At 42.4% G+C, this 13,513-nt stretch overlaps 2 protein-coding genes across 2 annotated transcripts in view; one reads left to right on the top strand and one right to left on the bottom strand.

Annotated features, from left to right (window-relative positions):
* The window catches only part of etfbkmt (electron transfer flavoprotein subunit beta lysine methyltransferase), a 44,690-nt gene extending 38,428 nt beyond the window's left edge, over positions 1 to 6,262 (top strand). The window contains exon 3 of the mRNA XM_086008625.1: positions 5,919 to 6,262. Coding sequence (XP_085864751.1) covers positions 5,919 to 6,262 — 344 coding nt within the window. The remainder of the gene's footprint in view (positions 1 to 5,918) is intronic.
* The window catches only part of amn1 (antagonist of mitotic exit network 1 homolog (S. cerevisiae)), a 48,043-nt gene continuing 39,201 nt past the window's right edge, over positions 4,672 to 13,513 (bottom strand). The window contains exons 5-7 of the mRNA XM_086008624.1: positions 9,996 to 10,052; positions 7,685 to 7,796; positions 4,672 to 6,943 (exon numbers count right to left, since the gene is read on the bottom strand). Of these exons, the coding sequence (XP_085864750.1) occupies positions 6,870 to 6,943; positions 7,685 to 7,796; positions 9,996 to 10,052 (243 nt within the window). The 3' untranslated portion in view covers positions 4,672 to 6,869. The remainder of the gene's footprint in view (positions 6,944 to 7,684; positions 7,797 to 9,995; positions 10,053 to 13,513) is intronic.

Below are 13,513 nucleotides of genomic sequence, written 5' to 3'. Positions count from 1 at the left end.
TAGTAAAGTGTGTAAGGGTAATCCTGTACCTGATGTCTTCTCTGCTGCCGCCTATCGTTTTACTCTAGCCTCGGCTACAGTTGACCAGACCATACCGTGTTCCTTGTCGAAATCTATGATGGACATTAAGATTAATGGTCGTCCTACTGGGTGTTTGATAGACTGTGGCAGTACTGAAAGTTTTATACATCCCAACCTTGTTAACTCCTGTTCATTGAAGGTGTATCCTACTCGAAGTGAAATTGGGATGGCGTCCAAGTCCCTTACTTCAGAGGTAACTGGATATTGTAAAGTCACATTGACCGTTAAGGATACGGAGCATAAGGACTTTAAACTCCTTATATTACCTCAGTTGTGTGTGAACTTAATTTTAGGTTTGGACTTCCAGTGTCAGCATGAGAGCGTTACCCTTAAGTATGGTGGGTCTCAGCCTCCACTCACAGTCTGCAGCCTTTCTACTTTAAAAGTAAGTCCGCCTTCTTTGTTCGTGAACCTTGCTCCTAATTGTAGACCTATAGCGACTAAGAGTCGACGGTATAGTTCAGAAGATAAAACATTTATAAAAGAGGAAGTGGAAAGGCTTCAACGGGAGAGAATCATCGAACACAGTAATAGCCCGTGGCGTGCCCAGGTGGTGGTGGTTAAAACTAATGAAAAGAAAAGACTTGTGGTCGATTATAGCCAGACTATAAACTTGTATACCCAATTGGACGCCTATCCTTTGCCTCGTATTTCTGAGATGGTGAACCAGATAGCTCAGTATCGCGTGTTCTCCACCATTGATTTAAAGTCTGCCTACCATTAACTCCCTATCAAAATAGAAGACCGACCTTATACGGCCTTCGAAGCTAATGGGCGCCTGTATCAATTTCTTAGGGTGCCCTTTGGAGTGACTAATGGGGTATCCGTCTTCCAACGGGAGATGGATCGTATGGTGGATGAATACACGTTGGAAGCAACATTCCCGTACCTGGACAATGTTACTATCTGTGAGCATGATCAAAATCTCGCGAAGTTCCTAGAGACGGCAAAGAGGTTAAACCTGACCTACAACGAAAACAAGTGTACCTTCAATACTACACGTTTGTGTATTCTTGGTTGCGTTGTGGAGAATGGGGTAATCGGGCCGGATCCTGAAAGATTACGCCCACTTAAGGAATTACCTTTACCTCACACTGTAAAAGCTTTAAGAAGGTGTCTGAGGTTCTTTTCGTACTATGCCCAGTGGGTGGCTAGGTACTCGGATAAAGTCCGACCTCTTATTAAGTCGACGTCTTTTCCGCTGTCGGCGGAAGCTCAGGAGGCTTTCTGTAATATCAAACGGGACATTGAAAAGGCAGTGGTATGTGCCGTGGATGTGAAGATCCCTTTTCAAGTGGAAAGTGATGCATCTGATTTTGCATTGGCAACAACTCTTAACCAAGCTGGTAGACCAGTAGCTTTCTTCTCTCGTACATTGCAAGGACCAGAAGTTCGACATTCTTCAGTGGAAAAGGAGGCGCAGGCGATTATCGAAGCAGTCAGGTATTGGAGACATTATCTCGCTGGCCGACGTTTTACGCTTATTACTGACCAGTGATCTGTGGCCTTTATGTTCAATACTAAGCAGAGAGGCAAGATCAAAAATAAGATTTTAAGATGGCGAATAGAACTGTCAACATATGACTATGATATTCAGTACAGGCCTGGAGTATTTAATGAGCCATCGGATGCTTTGTCACGAGGAGTATGTGCTAGTCTAGGTATAGATAAGCTTCAAAGTCTCCACGATGCACTCTGCCACCCTGGGGTTACCAGAATGAACCACTTCATTAAGTCCCACAATCTACCCTACTCTATTGAGGAGGTCCGGACAATGACCAGAACCTGTCGTGTTTGTGCTGAATGCAAACCCTGCTTCTATAAGCCGTCCGAGCCAGCTCATCTTATTAAAGCAACTCGACCATTTGAGCGTTTGAGTCTCGATTTTAAAGGTCCCCTTCCATCGAGCGACCGTAATGTCTATTTTCTTAATATTATAGACGAGTACTCTCGGTTCCCTTTTGTTATCCCCTGTTCGGATGTGACCAGTGCTGTTGTAATTAAATGCCTCTGCCAACTGTTTTCTTTGTTTGGCATGCCTAACTATATACATAGTGATAGGGGTTCTTTCTTTATGAGCGAAGAATTGCGACAGTTTTTGCTATCTAAAGGAATTGCAATGAGTAGAACTACCAGCTATAACCCTCGTGGTAATGGGCAGGTCGAGAAAGAAAATGCGACAGTGTGGAAGGCTATCGTATTGTCTCTGAAGTCGCGAGGCCTGCCGACCTCTCGCTGGCAGGATGTCCTGCCAGACGTGCTGCATTCCATAAGGTCTCTTTTGTGTACAGCGACGAATGCCACCCCTCATGAAAGGATGTTTAGCTTTCCAAGAAAAGCTACTAATGGAGTATCGTTACCCACATGGTTAACGACCACAGGCCCTGTGCTGTTGCGCAGACATGTGAGAGGCCACAAGACTGATCCACTGGTGGAGGAAGTACAACTCCTTCATGCTAATCCCCAGTATGCGTACATTCAATATCTGGATGGGCGAGAGGATACGGTCTCTATTAAAGATCTTGCACCTGCTGGAGTTCGAAAAGAGTTCGACTCAGAGTAGAGTTTTTAATCGTGGTATTGGACCTTTAGAGACACAAACCCTCAGTGTGGAAAACACTGATGATTCTGGAAATTCAGATGACGCGGAGTTGGTACTCCGGGAGGAGCCTCGGCAAGAGTTACATCGTTCCCAGAGGACTATCAGACCTCCTGACAGATTGAATCTATAGCAGGGGGTGAATGTGATGAAATAACTGTGTTCTGGATTGTCTGTTGTACTTGTTAATGTCTGTAAATGTTTTACAGGTGTAACCACTAATGTTCCTCCCTAGCTCCGCCTTTATGGATCCTCCTGATTGGTGAGAGTCTTATTTATAAGAGCTGGGTTTTACTCATAAGGGCTGGGTCGGTGATGAATGATGGTTGCCCTGTGTTAACTTGATGCCAAGATTCTTACTTAATAAAAGCCTTTAGTTTTAAGTTGTAACCTCATGGATTCAGGCAGTTATTTGGCACATCAAGTTCCTGCTTTTTTCCCCAGTTCTGACGAAAGGTCATCAACCTGAAATGTTAACTCTGTTTCTCTCTTCACAGATGCTGCCTGACCTGCTGAGTATCTCCAGCATTTTGTTTTTATTTCAAAACACTTGTTGACTGGCCATTTAGCCTGTTAACTCCCACCCTGTGACATGAGTCAGCACCCTTGACTCATGTTCTCCTTTCACCTCCCCCCGCCTTTGTTTTGGTCAATCCTACTCAATCTTCCAGTTTCCATTCTCACAAAGGATCTTGACCCTAAGCATTATCTGTGATTTTTCTCTCTTTAGATGCTGTTGGACCTGTTCTGTACTTCGATCATTTTCCATTTTATTTTCAGATTTCCATTTTTTCCTCCATTTTTATTCATATTAGCATGGATAATGAGCATATGGGTCAGACAGGCAGAGGGCAGGTCAATAAAGGAAACCAGCCATCGACTTCTATTAGAAATGATGTAGGTGCACAAAAAGCTGCACAAATTTGCAGGTAATGGCTCCATAGGGTGGCTGTATGTATAGTTGCACTGTGATCAACAGGCAATTTATTATTCAAGTGCTGTCTCTTGGTCATCCACAATTCTGCTTGCTCTTTCGGTGCATTTTAACACAAAAAAAATGACAAATTGAACAATTTAAATTTTCTCCAAGTCCTTCTTTGGGAAACATCACAAAAGTGCCAAACCGTGCAATGCCAACGTTCTTCGAGAACAAACATTGCCAACAGCTCAGAAGCAAATTACGCCAAATAAAGGAGACGTCTGTATTTTAGTTTAAACCGTTTTGAAATAGCAGAATTGAAAATGGAAACGGTCTTTTCTTACCAGAGCACAGAAATAAAAGTCAGACACAAGTTGTCTGCAAAAGCAGACCAGGCTGATTGATTAAGAAATTAGTAAGAATACAAGGGCACTTACCAAGGTGCTAGGTGATTTGTACATGGTCAAGGCATTTACAGTCACTCGGAAACCAGAAGCTGTGAGCACTTTGCTCATCAGCATTCTACGCTATAATTCTTATTACTATTTTGTTAATAATGGATGATTGCCTTCTCTGATTTACGAAGCTATTGGATTTATTAAGTACTGGATAATTCACTTAGTCCGTGGATAATCTAATCTCCTTGTTGGGCTAAGATTCACTATGTCCACATATAACTTTGCACGTGGAAGGTCTACAAAGAGACAAACCTAACTGTGTATCCAGAAGTCCGTAATAATCAAGTCTAAAGGTGGTATTTTAACCCCTTCTGGACTGATTCCAATTTTCTTGTTTTTAATTACTGTGCTGATTCATTATTTAAAATCATTTGGCTTCTGTGTATTAATGAAGTTGTACATAAATGTGACTTAAGTGTTTTAGCCTGTACCCATTAGTCTGATGGCTTGCAGTTTTCTGCCTTTTGGGCAAACTGCAGTTGAAGAATAATTGTTTTTTAACTCTGGGCATGCAAACTAATACATGGCACGTGTATGGGCATATGTTGCAGATCAAAGAGTCTCTGCTTATGGAAACTGCCTTTTCACAGTGAGGAAAAAGTCCAAACCATAACACCAGTAAATAGCTTTAATTGATCAAAGTGATTGTATGCAGCTGGCTCCATGCAAACTGTTAATTGCCAATATTCATCAGAGTGATTGTGCGCACAAGTCAAGTCACACGTGCCAATTGGCCCATCACAATAAAGAGGCTGAACCAATGGAAATCTGCCTTTTAGTCTTCATCTCAGCAGCAGAGCTTAAGCCAACCATGTACAAAAAAAAGAGTTTAGGGTGACAATGAATAAAAATGCCACGCCTCCCCCAGGCATAAGAACTGATGAGATGCAGATTAAACAGGTCTAACTGTATAAATTACAAGAACATTACAAAATGTAGCAGATAAATGGGCACCCTGCCATAGAGCAATTAAGCAAAATCAGCAATTTTGAAACAACAGCATAGAAACACAACTAACCTAATTACACCTTCTTAAGGATAAATGTCAGGAGAACAACAGAGGGAACAATTATTTTATGACCAAGCAATCTAGAAAAGCTGTTAAGCAGCTAATAAGCCCAGTGATCAAGCTTAGAAAAAAAGCGGCAATAAATAATTCAATCTTAAGGAATGACCAGAGTTTGATCACAAGAGTCAGTGACGGAGGATTGGGAGAGTGAGTGACTGGTCCTAGAGTAATCCCTTTTGCCATATTTTGAGAAGATGGCAAAAACTAAGCACAGGGTGTAGCCTTGCCCAAAGGATGAAACAAAGGACTTGCATTTATACAGCACCTTTTCAAGACTGAGATTGATTTTTTGTTGGGTAAGGGTATCAAGGGGTATAGAACAAATGCAGGTAAATGGAGTTGAGGTTCAGAGCAGTCATGATCTGATTGAATGGTGGAACAGGCTTGAAGGGCTGAAAGGCCTACTCACTATATTCCAATAGTCAAGCTTGAATTGTAAAGCTGAAGGAAGAGAAGAGTAAGGGGAAAATATGTTCAGAGCAGGAAAGGGTGTGACAAGTCTGGATTTCCAGACAGCGAGGCTCATTTATAGTTCAGGAGTAAAGAAAGTTTAGAGGAGCAGTTAAAATAAATAAAATTAGAACAAGAAAGGCTGCGAGGGAAGTTAGAGGCTAATGAGGAATCACACACAAGAGGATGGCTTTTTCTTGTATTCCATCCAGAGGTGCAAGAGAAGTATTGAAAGATATGGGAGCATATTCAAATCTTGGACAGAATTGGGCTTTTTAGAGGATGAAGAGTGGTACATATTTAGATGGTGTTTAAAAATTGTTTTATTTTGCTCTCCTACAGTTGCAGCAGTCTCCATAGGAATGAACTGCGAACTTAACAAAATATCACCACTGATGGTGGCAACGGAAAGCTTAATTGGAAAGACAGAAGAAAAATGGGATGTGATTCTTTTAGGCGACATGTTTTATGATGAAGAACTTGCTGCTGATCTTCACGATTGGCTCACAGAATACAAGCGGTTTCACAGATCAGAGATTCTGATTGGGGATCCTGGAAGAGCACAGTTCACAAGTTACATTGCACAGAATTGGTTGCAGAAGGTCATAGAGTATGAGCTTCCCGAGACGACCAAGAAGGAGAATTATGGATTGACTTCGAGCACTGTGTGGAGATTTTTGTCATAGGACACAACTGGGATAAGTACTGGGCATTTCCTGTCAGGAGTGGGAATTCTGGCTGACTTTAGCCCAGCAAAGACCCGGAATTGAAACTAGGACCTTCAAATCGGTAACATTCTATCACAGCAGTGGCTTGCTTGAGTTGCATGTAGGGCAGACTAGGTATGGTCTTTCTTTTCTAATGCCAACCCTTTTCTAATGCCAAATTATCGATTCATGAGTTCCAAGTTGCTAGTCCAGTACCATAACCATTACACTACCGTACCCTTCCTGGCATTTAAAAACAAATTACTATTCAGTTGAACCCAATAGTTTTTTTTGTTATCAAGCACACACTTAATTTCATTTGTACCAATATTTATTTGTACATCACAGCAAAACATAATGGGGATGGTGCTAATATATCATACACAACTAAGTGCTACACTGCACATATACAAAAATTCTATACTGTACTCAGCAACTGAACTGAATCAAAATAAACATTTAATTGATAATTACCTGGTCACATAAATTTCACTGCAGAATGCTCAGAACGGCTGTTGCTATTGTATGGAAATTACAGAACATTAGTTGTCAATTACCAAATATTAAATGGTGGAAAAAAGTAAATTCAGTAAACGGTCCACGTCACTTGTTTCATTTGGTTGGGGCAGACTAACTGTTGCAGAGCTTCTCTTGAACGATCTATCAAAAAAGAAATAAAGCATAGCAAAGTTGAAGAGAACATTTATCAGAGTTTTATTCCTCTCCTGAATTTTCTTCCTTTGAAGACGTTAAGTCTTGATGATTCAACAGCTGCCAGTAGCCCTCCCATACCTCACATAAGGAGCCATTATTCACACAAGGCAATGCTGCGAGTGCTGGCAGGTTCATCGATCTTGGGAGGCATTGTAGCCGCACTCGATCATGTTTTTGCCCAGAGTGCAGAAAAATCAGCCAGGTTTCCTACTCCCGATTGCTACCCAATGACAGTAGCTAGAAAGCAAATTTGTGTATGTGTGAACAGGCTGCGATATTGCCATGGTAGATTATCCTATCAGCGCTCGCTCACACATCAAGAACAACCACTTGGGCAAGAGGCTCACAGGGAACACCACAGCCAAGTCTGAACCTGTCCTTACCCTGACCTCCATACATACAATTTCCAGCAGGAAGTGCTGGATAGCAATCAGGAGGAGGCACCATGGCTGATTTTCCCTTCCCTTGCCCCGAGGTGCTGAGGCCTACCGTGCCCACAGCTGAGGTCAGCCACCTCAGTACGGACCAGGGGCTGAACCTGGAATCTTACTGCAAGGCTCAATACCGTGCAGGACGGGGCATGTCCCCAGAGCCCTTGAATCCTTATTTCTTATTCCATTTTGAGTTTACAACAGCAGCAAAATTGAATACACAAGTCAGAAGGGTTGATCCTGCACGCTGACTCACCTGTGATAAGTGGGCACCCATGGAAAAGTAGAATGAAAATGTGGGGACAGAAAGTGAGTACACTTTCCACAGCTTCATCAGTTAGGTTCACGCAGCGGTCCATATGAATCTCCTAAAGAAAAGGCATTTGATGTTAAAACTACTTTGGAAGATGAAGTCTCATTACAAAAGACTGACTTGCATTCATATAGCTTGTGGTCATTTCCCCAGCAACATCTCAAAGCACTTCACATATAGTGAATTACTTGGAGGTGCAATGGTTATTGTTACATAGACAAACGCAGCAGCCATTTTTGCAAAAAGCAAGATTTAACAAACAGCAATGCGATAAATAATTCGATTTTATGGTTTCTCTTTTTGGTGTGTTTGTCATGGGAAGAATGTTGGCCAAAGAAAATGTCCTGCTCTTCAAATAGTGCATGAGTATCCATCTGAACCACAGTATCAGGGGGACAACACTTCTGTTTAACATCTCATCTGAAGGATGGCACCTCCGACAATGTAGCACCCCAACATTGTTGACTCAGCAATAAAACTGTTAAGCAGACATTTAAACAAAACAGCAATGTGTTATTTATCACCATCTACATTTCCAAAATCAGTCAAGCAAGCACAGGCACCTTATGGTAGTCAAGGTTTTTCAGTACCTTTTCTTATAAACAGGAATTACAAGGTTCATATTTTCAAATGAAACAATGGTGCTTTCTTCTGCACTACAGAAGTGCCAGGCAATGAATATCTCCAACAAGTGAGAGTCTAACCACCGCCCCATGACATTCAACGGTATTACCATCGCCGAATCCCCCACCATCAACATCCTGGGGGGTCACCATTGACCAGAAACTTAACTGGACCAGCCACATAAATACTGTGGCAACAAGAGGTCAGAGGCTAGGTATTCTGCGTGTCTCACCTCCTGACTCCCCAAAGCCTTTCCACCATCTACAAGGCACAAGTCAGGAGTGTGATGGAATACTCTCCACTTGCCTGGATGAGTGCAGCTCTAACAACACTCAAGAAGCTTGACAGCATCCAGGACAAAGCAGCCCACTTGATTGGCACCCCATCCACCACCTTAAAAATTCACTCCCTCACCACCAGCGTACCGTGTCTGCAGTGTGTACCATCTACAAGATGCACTGCAGCATCTCGCCAAGGCTTCTTCGGCAGCACCTCCCAAACCTGCGACCTCTTCCACCTAGAAGGACAAGGGCAGCAGGTGCGTGGGAACACCACCACCTCCAAGTCACACATCATCCTGACTTGTAAATATATCGCCGATCCTTCATCGTCGCTGGGTCAAAATCCTGGAACTTCCTCCTAACAGCACTGCGGGAGTATCTTCACCACACAAACTGCAGCAGTTCAAGGTGGCGGCTCACCACCACCTTCTCAAGGGCAACTAGGGATGGGCAATTATTGCTGGCCTTGCCAGCGACGCCCAGATCCCATAAGCGAATAAAAACTCACGTTCAGGAAGGGCAAAAACTCTAACTTCCCCTTGGTGGCGAGCTCTGTTTTTGACGGTGATTATGGTGAATTTGACACCACAATTGTACAGTTGCACCTAGTTGTGGTTCACCTTACTCCCAGAAAGGACAGATGCTTTTGATATCAGGAGGACATAAACAATAACAACATGGCTGAAAACTAGACTCAAATCACTATCTTACAAAGACAGCTGGGTACAATTCAGATGGCATAAACTGGAGAACAGATCCAAAGGATAACATGATTCAGAGCTTTAAAATATTGGAAGGAGTGTCGCTCCTCCCTCGGCCTCCCTCGCCCAGCCCACCCTCTAACTTCTTATTCCCTCCTCTCTCCCCTCCCCATGTCTCCCTTTGGTGTTGGTCAGCTTTTGCGGGTTTTCATAGTTGGCATGTCTGAGGTGGCCAAGCTTCTTTTTTTAAAACCCTGAAGATTGTGGGAGAAAAGGATAGATTGAGGGAGGGAAGGAATTTCAGTTTCAGGTGCTGGGAAAAAATGAGTTAGAGGAGGCGGCAGCTTAATGGATTTTTTTCAACACAGGAAGAAGAGTATGGAGGACGGCGCATTCGCACCATAAGAGATATGAGAGGGGAAAGTTCCAAGCTGCAATGTCAACAGTAGTATTGATAGAACAGAAACAAGGTTGACTGCATTTTTGACTGAGTAATATAGTTGGTTCAATCACAACACAGGATTGTTGGAAAGCTATATATTCTATACATCTTTCAACCCATAGTTGTCAAGTGTAGGAGAGAGAATCCGGATATGGACAAGACTCAAAACAGGGACTAGAGCTCAGGAATAGTACTGCAAAACTTACTTTTAAATTATGGGAACACACTCCATTCACCAATCCAATAACGCCAGCATCTGAAACCTGACGAGGTTAAAAAAAGGGTAAAGATTATCAAACAGGCGTCAAAATAAACCGAAGAGAAACATGGTTGAAAATTAATTGCTGTTAACAGTTTATTCATCTTCAAATTTCTTTAGGCCGACTGCTTTTGATATACGTGCCTGCATGTGCTTCTATATAGCTTACTAGACAGGTTCTGTACGCTCTTGCTTACAATGCCTTTTTGTGGTGTATGGTAATTTTATTCCTGCATAAACCAGTCTCTATTGTGGTTCTCACTGTCATCAAATGCGAATGGTCACTGAATTTTTTTCTCCTCTTTCTGAATGCACCGCATCCTTTCTACGTACAGTTCCACAGGCAGCAGTCGCCGTCCAGTACATTACCTCAGTTGCCATTATTTGTGTGAGCTTTGACATCTTTTGAGAATTGGCAGACTTTTTGACTGCAGTGTGACAGAGAGGAGGGTATCACAGCCAAGCCCTGTACGCTTCTCACCTGATGTCCACACAAGCACTTTTCAGCAGGGATCACTGGGTACAAATCAGAAGTGAGAACGCTTGACTGATTGTCCCTTCCTTACCCAAGGACCCCAGGCCAATTGTAGCATCCCCATCACCGCTCAACTCTGACCTGCTAACTCTACACAAAGGACTGAACCTGGGACCTCTGCTGGTTTGTTTGGCTCAGCAACTCCATTGATAAATTTGCCGACTCTCTCGCAGAGCCTATACCCTAATTTCAAACCCATTAAAATGTCATATCTATAAATCTATTGATATTAGAAATCTTGCATTTAGCACACAACATCCTGTTTGTCAAATGTACTTCCTGTGTTACAATTTTGTCCTGCATGAGTATTACTCAGGGCTGCCAACTCTGGTTTCACCATATGACCTCCCGCCACCAACCGTCCCACCCCCACACTCCCGCCATTGGCCGCCTGACACGTCCATCCTCGCACGCCCTGCCTTCCCACGGGCAATTGGAAAGTGAATTAGATGCTCCTTGACTGTCAAGTCAAACAGGCTTTCCTCTCAGTCTCCGATATTTTTTTTAACTCAAACAAAAGTGTTCAAAAAAAGAGGGAAAAAGAAAACAATTTTGTTTTAATGCCCCGGTCTGTGATTTTTGTCCTGGGCTCGCAGCAGTGTCCGGGAGATTAATTGTTAATTCCTGGAGACTCCAGGGCAATCCTGGAGGGTTGACAACCCTACTATTACTTTTAACAAGGTATGCTTACCATTATACTTACCGTCAGTCCTCACAATGCTAAGTGGTGCTGATGCTCCTCCAAGTTCCATCTCCCAAAACCATTTCTTTAGGTGGTGCTGCAGGTAAATTTTAATTACATTTTATTCCCTGAGCCAAGTAACTGTGTCAAGTAAAGTTTATTTAAATGTAACTTTATTAGAATTTATGTTTATTGCAACTGAATATTAAGTTTACTTCACCCAAATTTTATTTAATTTAACCCATTTACTTATTGGTCTCCCATCATGTGTCTAAAACAGAAAGAATTTGCATTTATATAGCTCCTTTCAGGACCTAGGACATTCCCAAAGCGCTCCACAGCCAAAGAAGTACTTTTCCTGTGACTGCGCCCTGCTTGGCTCCGGCTTCTGGTTGTTCACTTACTGACCCACCCTTGGCCCATTCAGTTTCTTGATCCAGCTCACTCTGCTTTTTTCCACACGAAAGGTTCACTCGTATAGACCAATGCATCAACAATGCCTAACTATTGGGACTGTCGTCTAGGTACACTATTAGATTGACACAAAATATGTTGTATATTAATAGTATGTAATTCATCGAAAGATTGCAACCATGGCAGCCAAATGGACATGTTTAGTACTTGCTGAATTAGAAAAGAATGAAGTATTAAAATGTATGCAAAGTTGAACCCTCTACCACTATCACAAGGAAAGGCTCTACAACAGCTCTTACTAGTAATTAATTTTTTAAAAAGCACATACATGAAATTCAATTCTATTTGAGAATTTAGACATGTTCGCTGAAAATCCCTTAGCTTTCCTTGTGCAAATACCAATACCGCAGCCATGTCCAATTTGGGTCACTCAGTTTCAGACCACAATGCCGCAGTTGTGTCTAAAACAGAAAGAAAGAATTCATATTTATAAAGTGCCTTTCATGACCTCAGAACATCCCAAAGCACTTCATGTAGTCACTGTTGTAATGTAGGATAAAAATGAGATCTCATGAACAGCAATGAGATGGCCAGATAATGTTTTAGTGATACAATATGTTTTATAATTGACCATTGGACTCTTCCGGCTAAATCTATTTATACAGTGTTGCGGCTGCCGCGGAACACGAATGGAGGCCGAACCGATCTGAGGAACACATGGCGTTTATTACATTCTCGAGAGATGGCTGCCCCAGCTCCTCTCTCTGCTAAACCCGAAAACAACTGAGGGCGACACCCGCGCTTTTGAGTACACACTGAGGGCGACGCCCGCTCCTTTGTCATGCCTTAAAGGCAGCATGCTTCTTAAAGGCAAGGTGCCCGATTTATTGTCCACGGACGGAAAAGTGGATTGCGCCCGTTTAGGTGGCGATCCGCCACAACAGCATCTTTAAGGTAGTAAAAAGTCTCAAGGCACTTCACAGGAGCGTCATCAAACACAATTTGGCACCGAGCCACAGAGCTATTAGGGTAAGTGACCAAAAGCTTGGTCAAAGAGGTAGGTTTTAAGGAGCGTCTTAAAGGAGACTAGCACCTGTCAGAAAGGTTGTGAATTTCTTGTGTGTCCGGGATAGTTTTCTACAACAGTATGTCCTAGAGGCAACATGGGGGCATGCCATATTAGATTTAGTAAGGAGTAATGAGCTAGATTTAGTTAACAGCCTAACTGTGCGTGGATATTTATCCAATAGAGACCATAACATAATCGAGTTCAATGTAGCGTTTGAAAGGGAGAAATGCAAAACAGCTAAGATTCTAGATTTAGATAAGGCTGACTTCAACGGGATGAGGCAGAGACTGTCCACAGTAAACTGGGCAAATCTGTTAATGGGTAAAACGACAGAAGATCAATGGGAGATGTTTAAAAAATAAATTGTGATACAGAACCAGTTTATACCCGAGGGACAAGAGCCCTCAAAGAGCCCTACTTGCCAAAAGAAAATAGCTATGGATGACTAAAGAGGTGAGGGACAGCATAAAACTAAAGAAAAAGCATACAAAAATAGCACAGATCCTGGCGAATGGGAAAGTTACAAAGAGCAGCAAAGGGTCACAAAACAGATAGTAAGAGCTACAAAAAGGGAGTATGAAAAGAAACATGCAAGGGATATCAAAATCAACACAGAATTTTTACAATTATATTAGGAAAAAGAGGGTATTCAGGAGCAATTTCCTAATCAGGTCAAAAATTTGCCCTCAATACTATGGGCTTCTACCTTTGTTAACAGTCTCTTATGTGGGACTTTATCAAATGCCTTCTGGAAGTCCATATAAA

Source organism: Somniosus microcephalus, chromosome 16 (assembly GCF_052327205.1).
Source record: "Somniosus microcephalus isolate GS21.2 chromosome 16, FLI_Smic_1.0, whole genome shotgun sequence".
In the NCBI taxonomy this organism is placed as follows: domain Eukaryota; kingdom Metazoa; phylum Chordata; class Chondrichthyes; order Squaliformes; family Somniosidae; genus Somniosus; species Somniosus microcephalus.
Note: the sequence above shows the minus strand (reverse complement) of the source record. Positions and strands in the feature narration are given on the sequence as shown.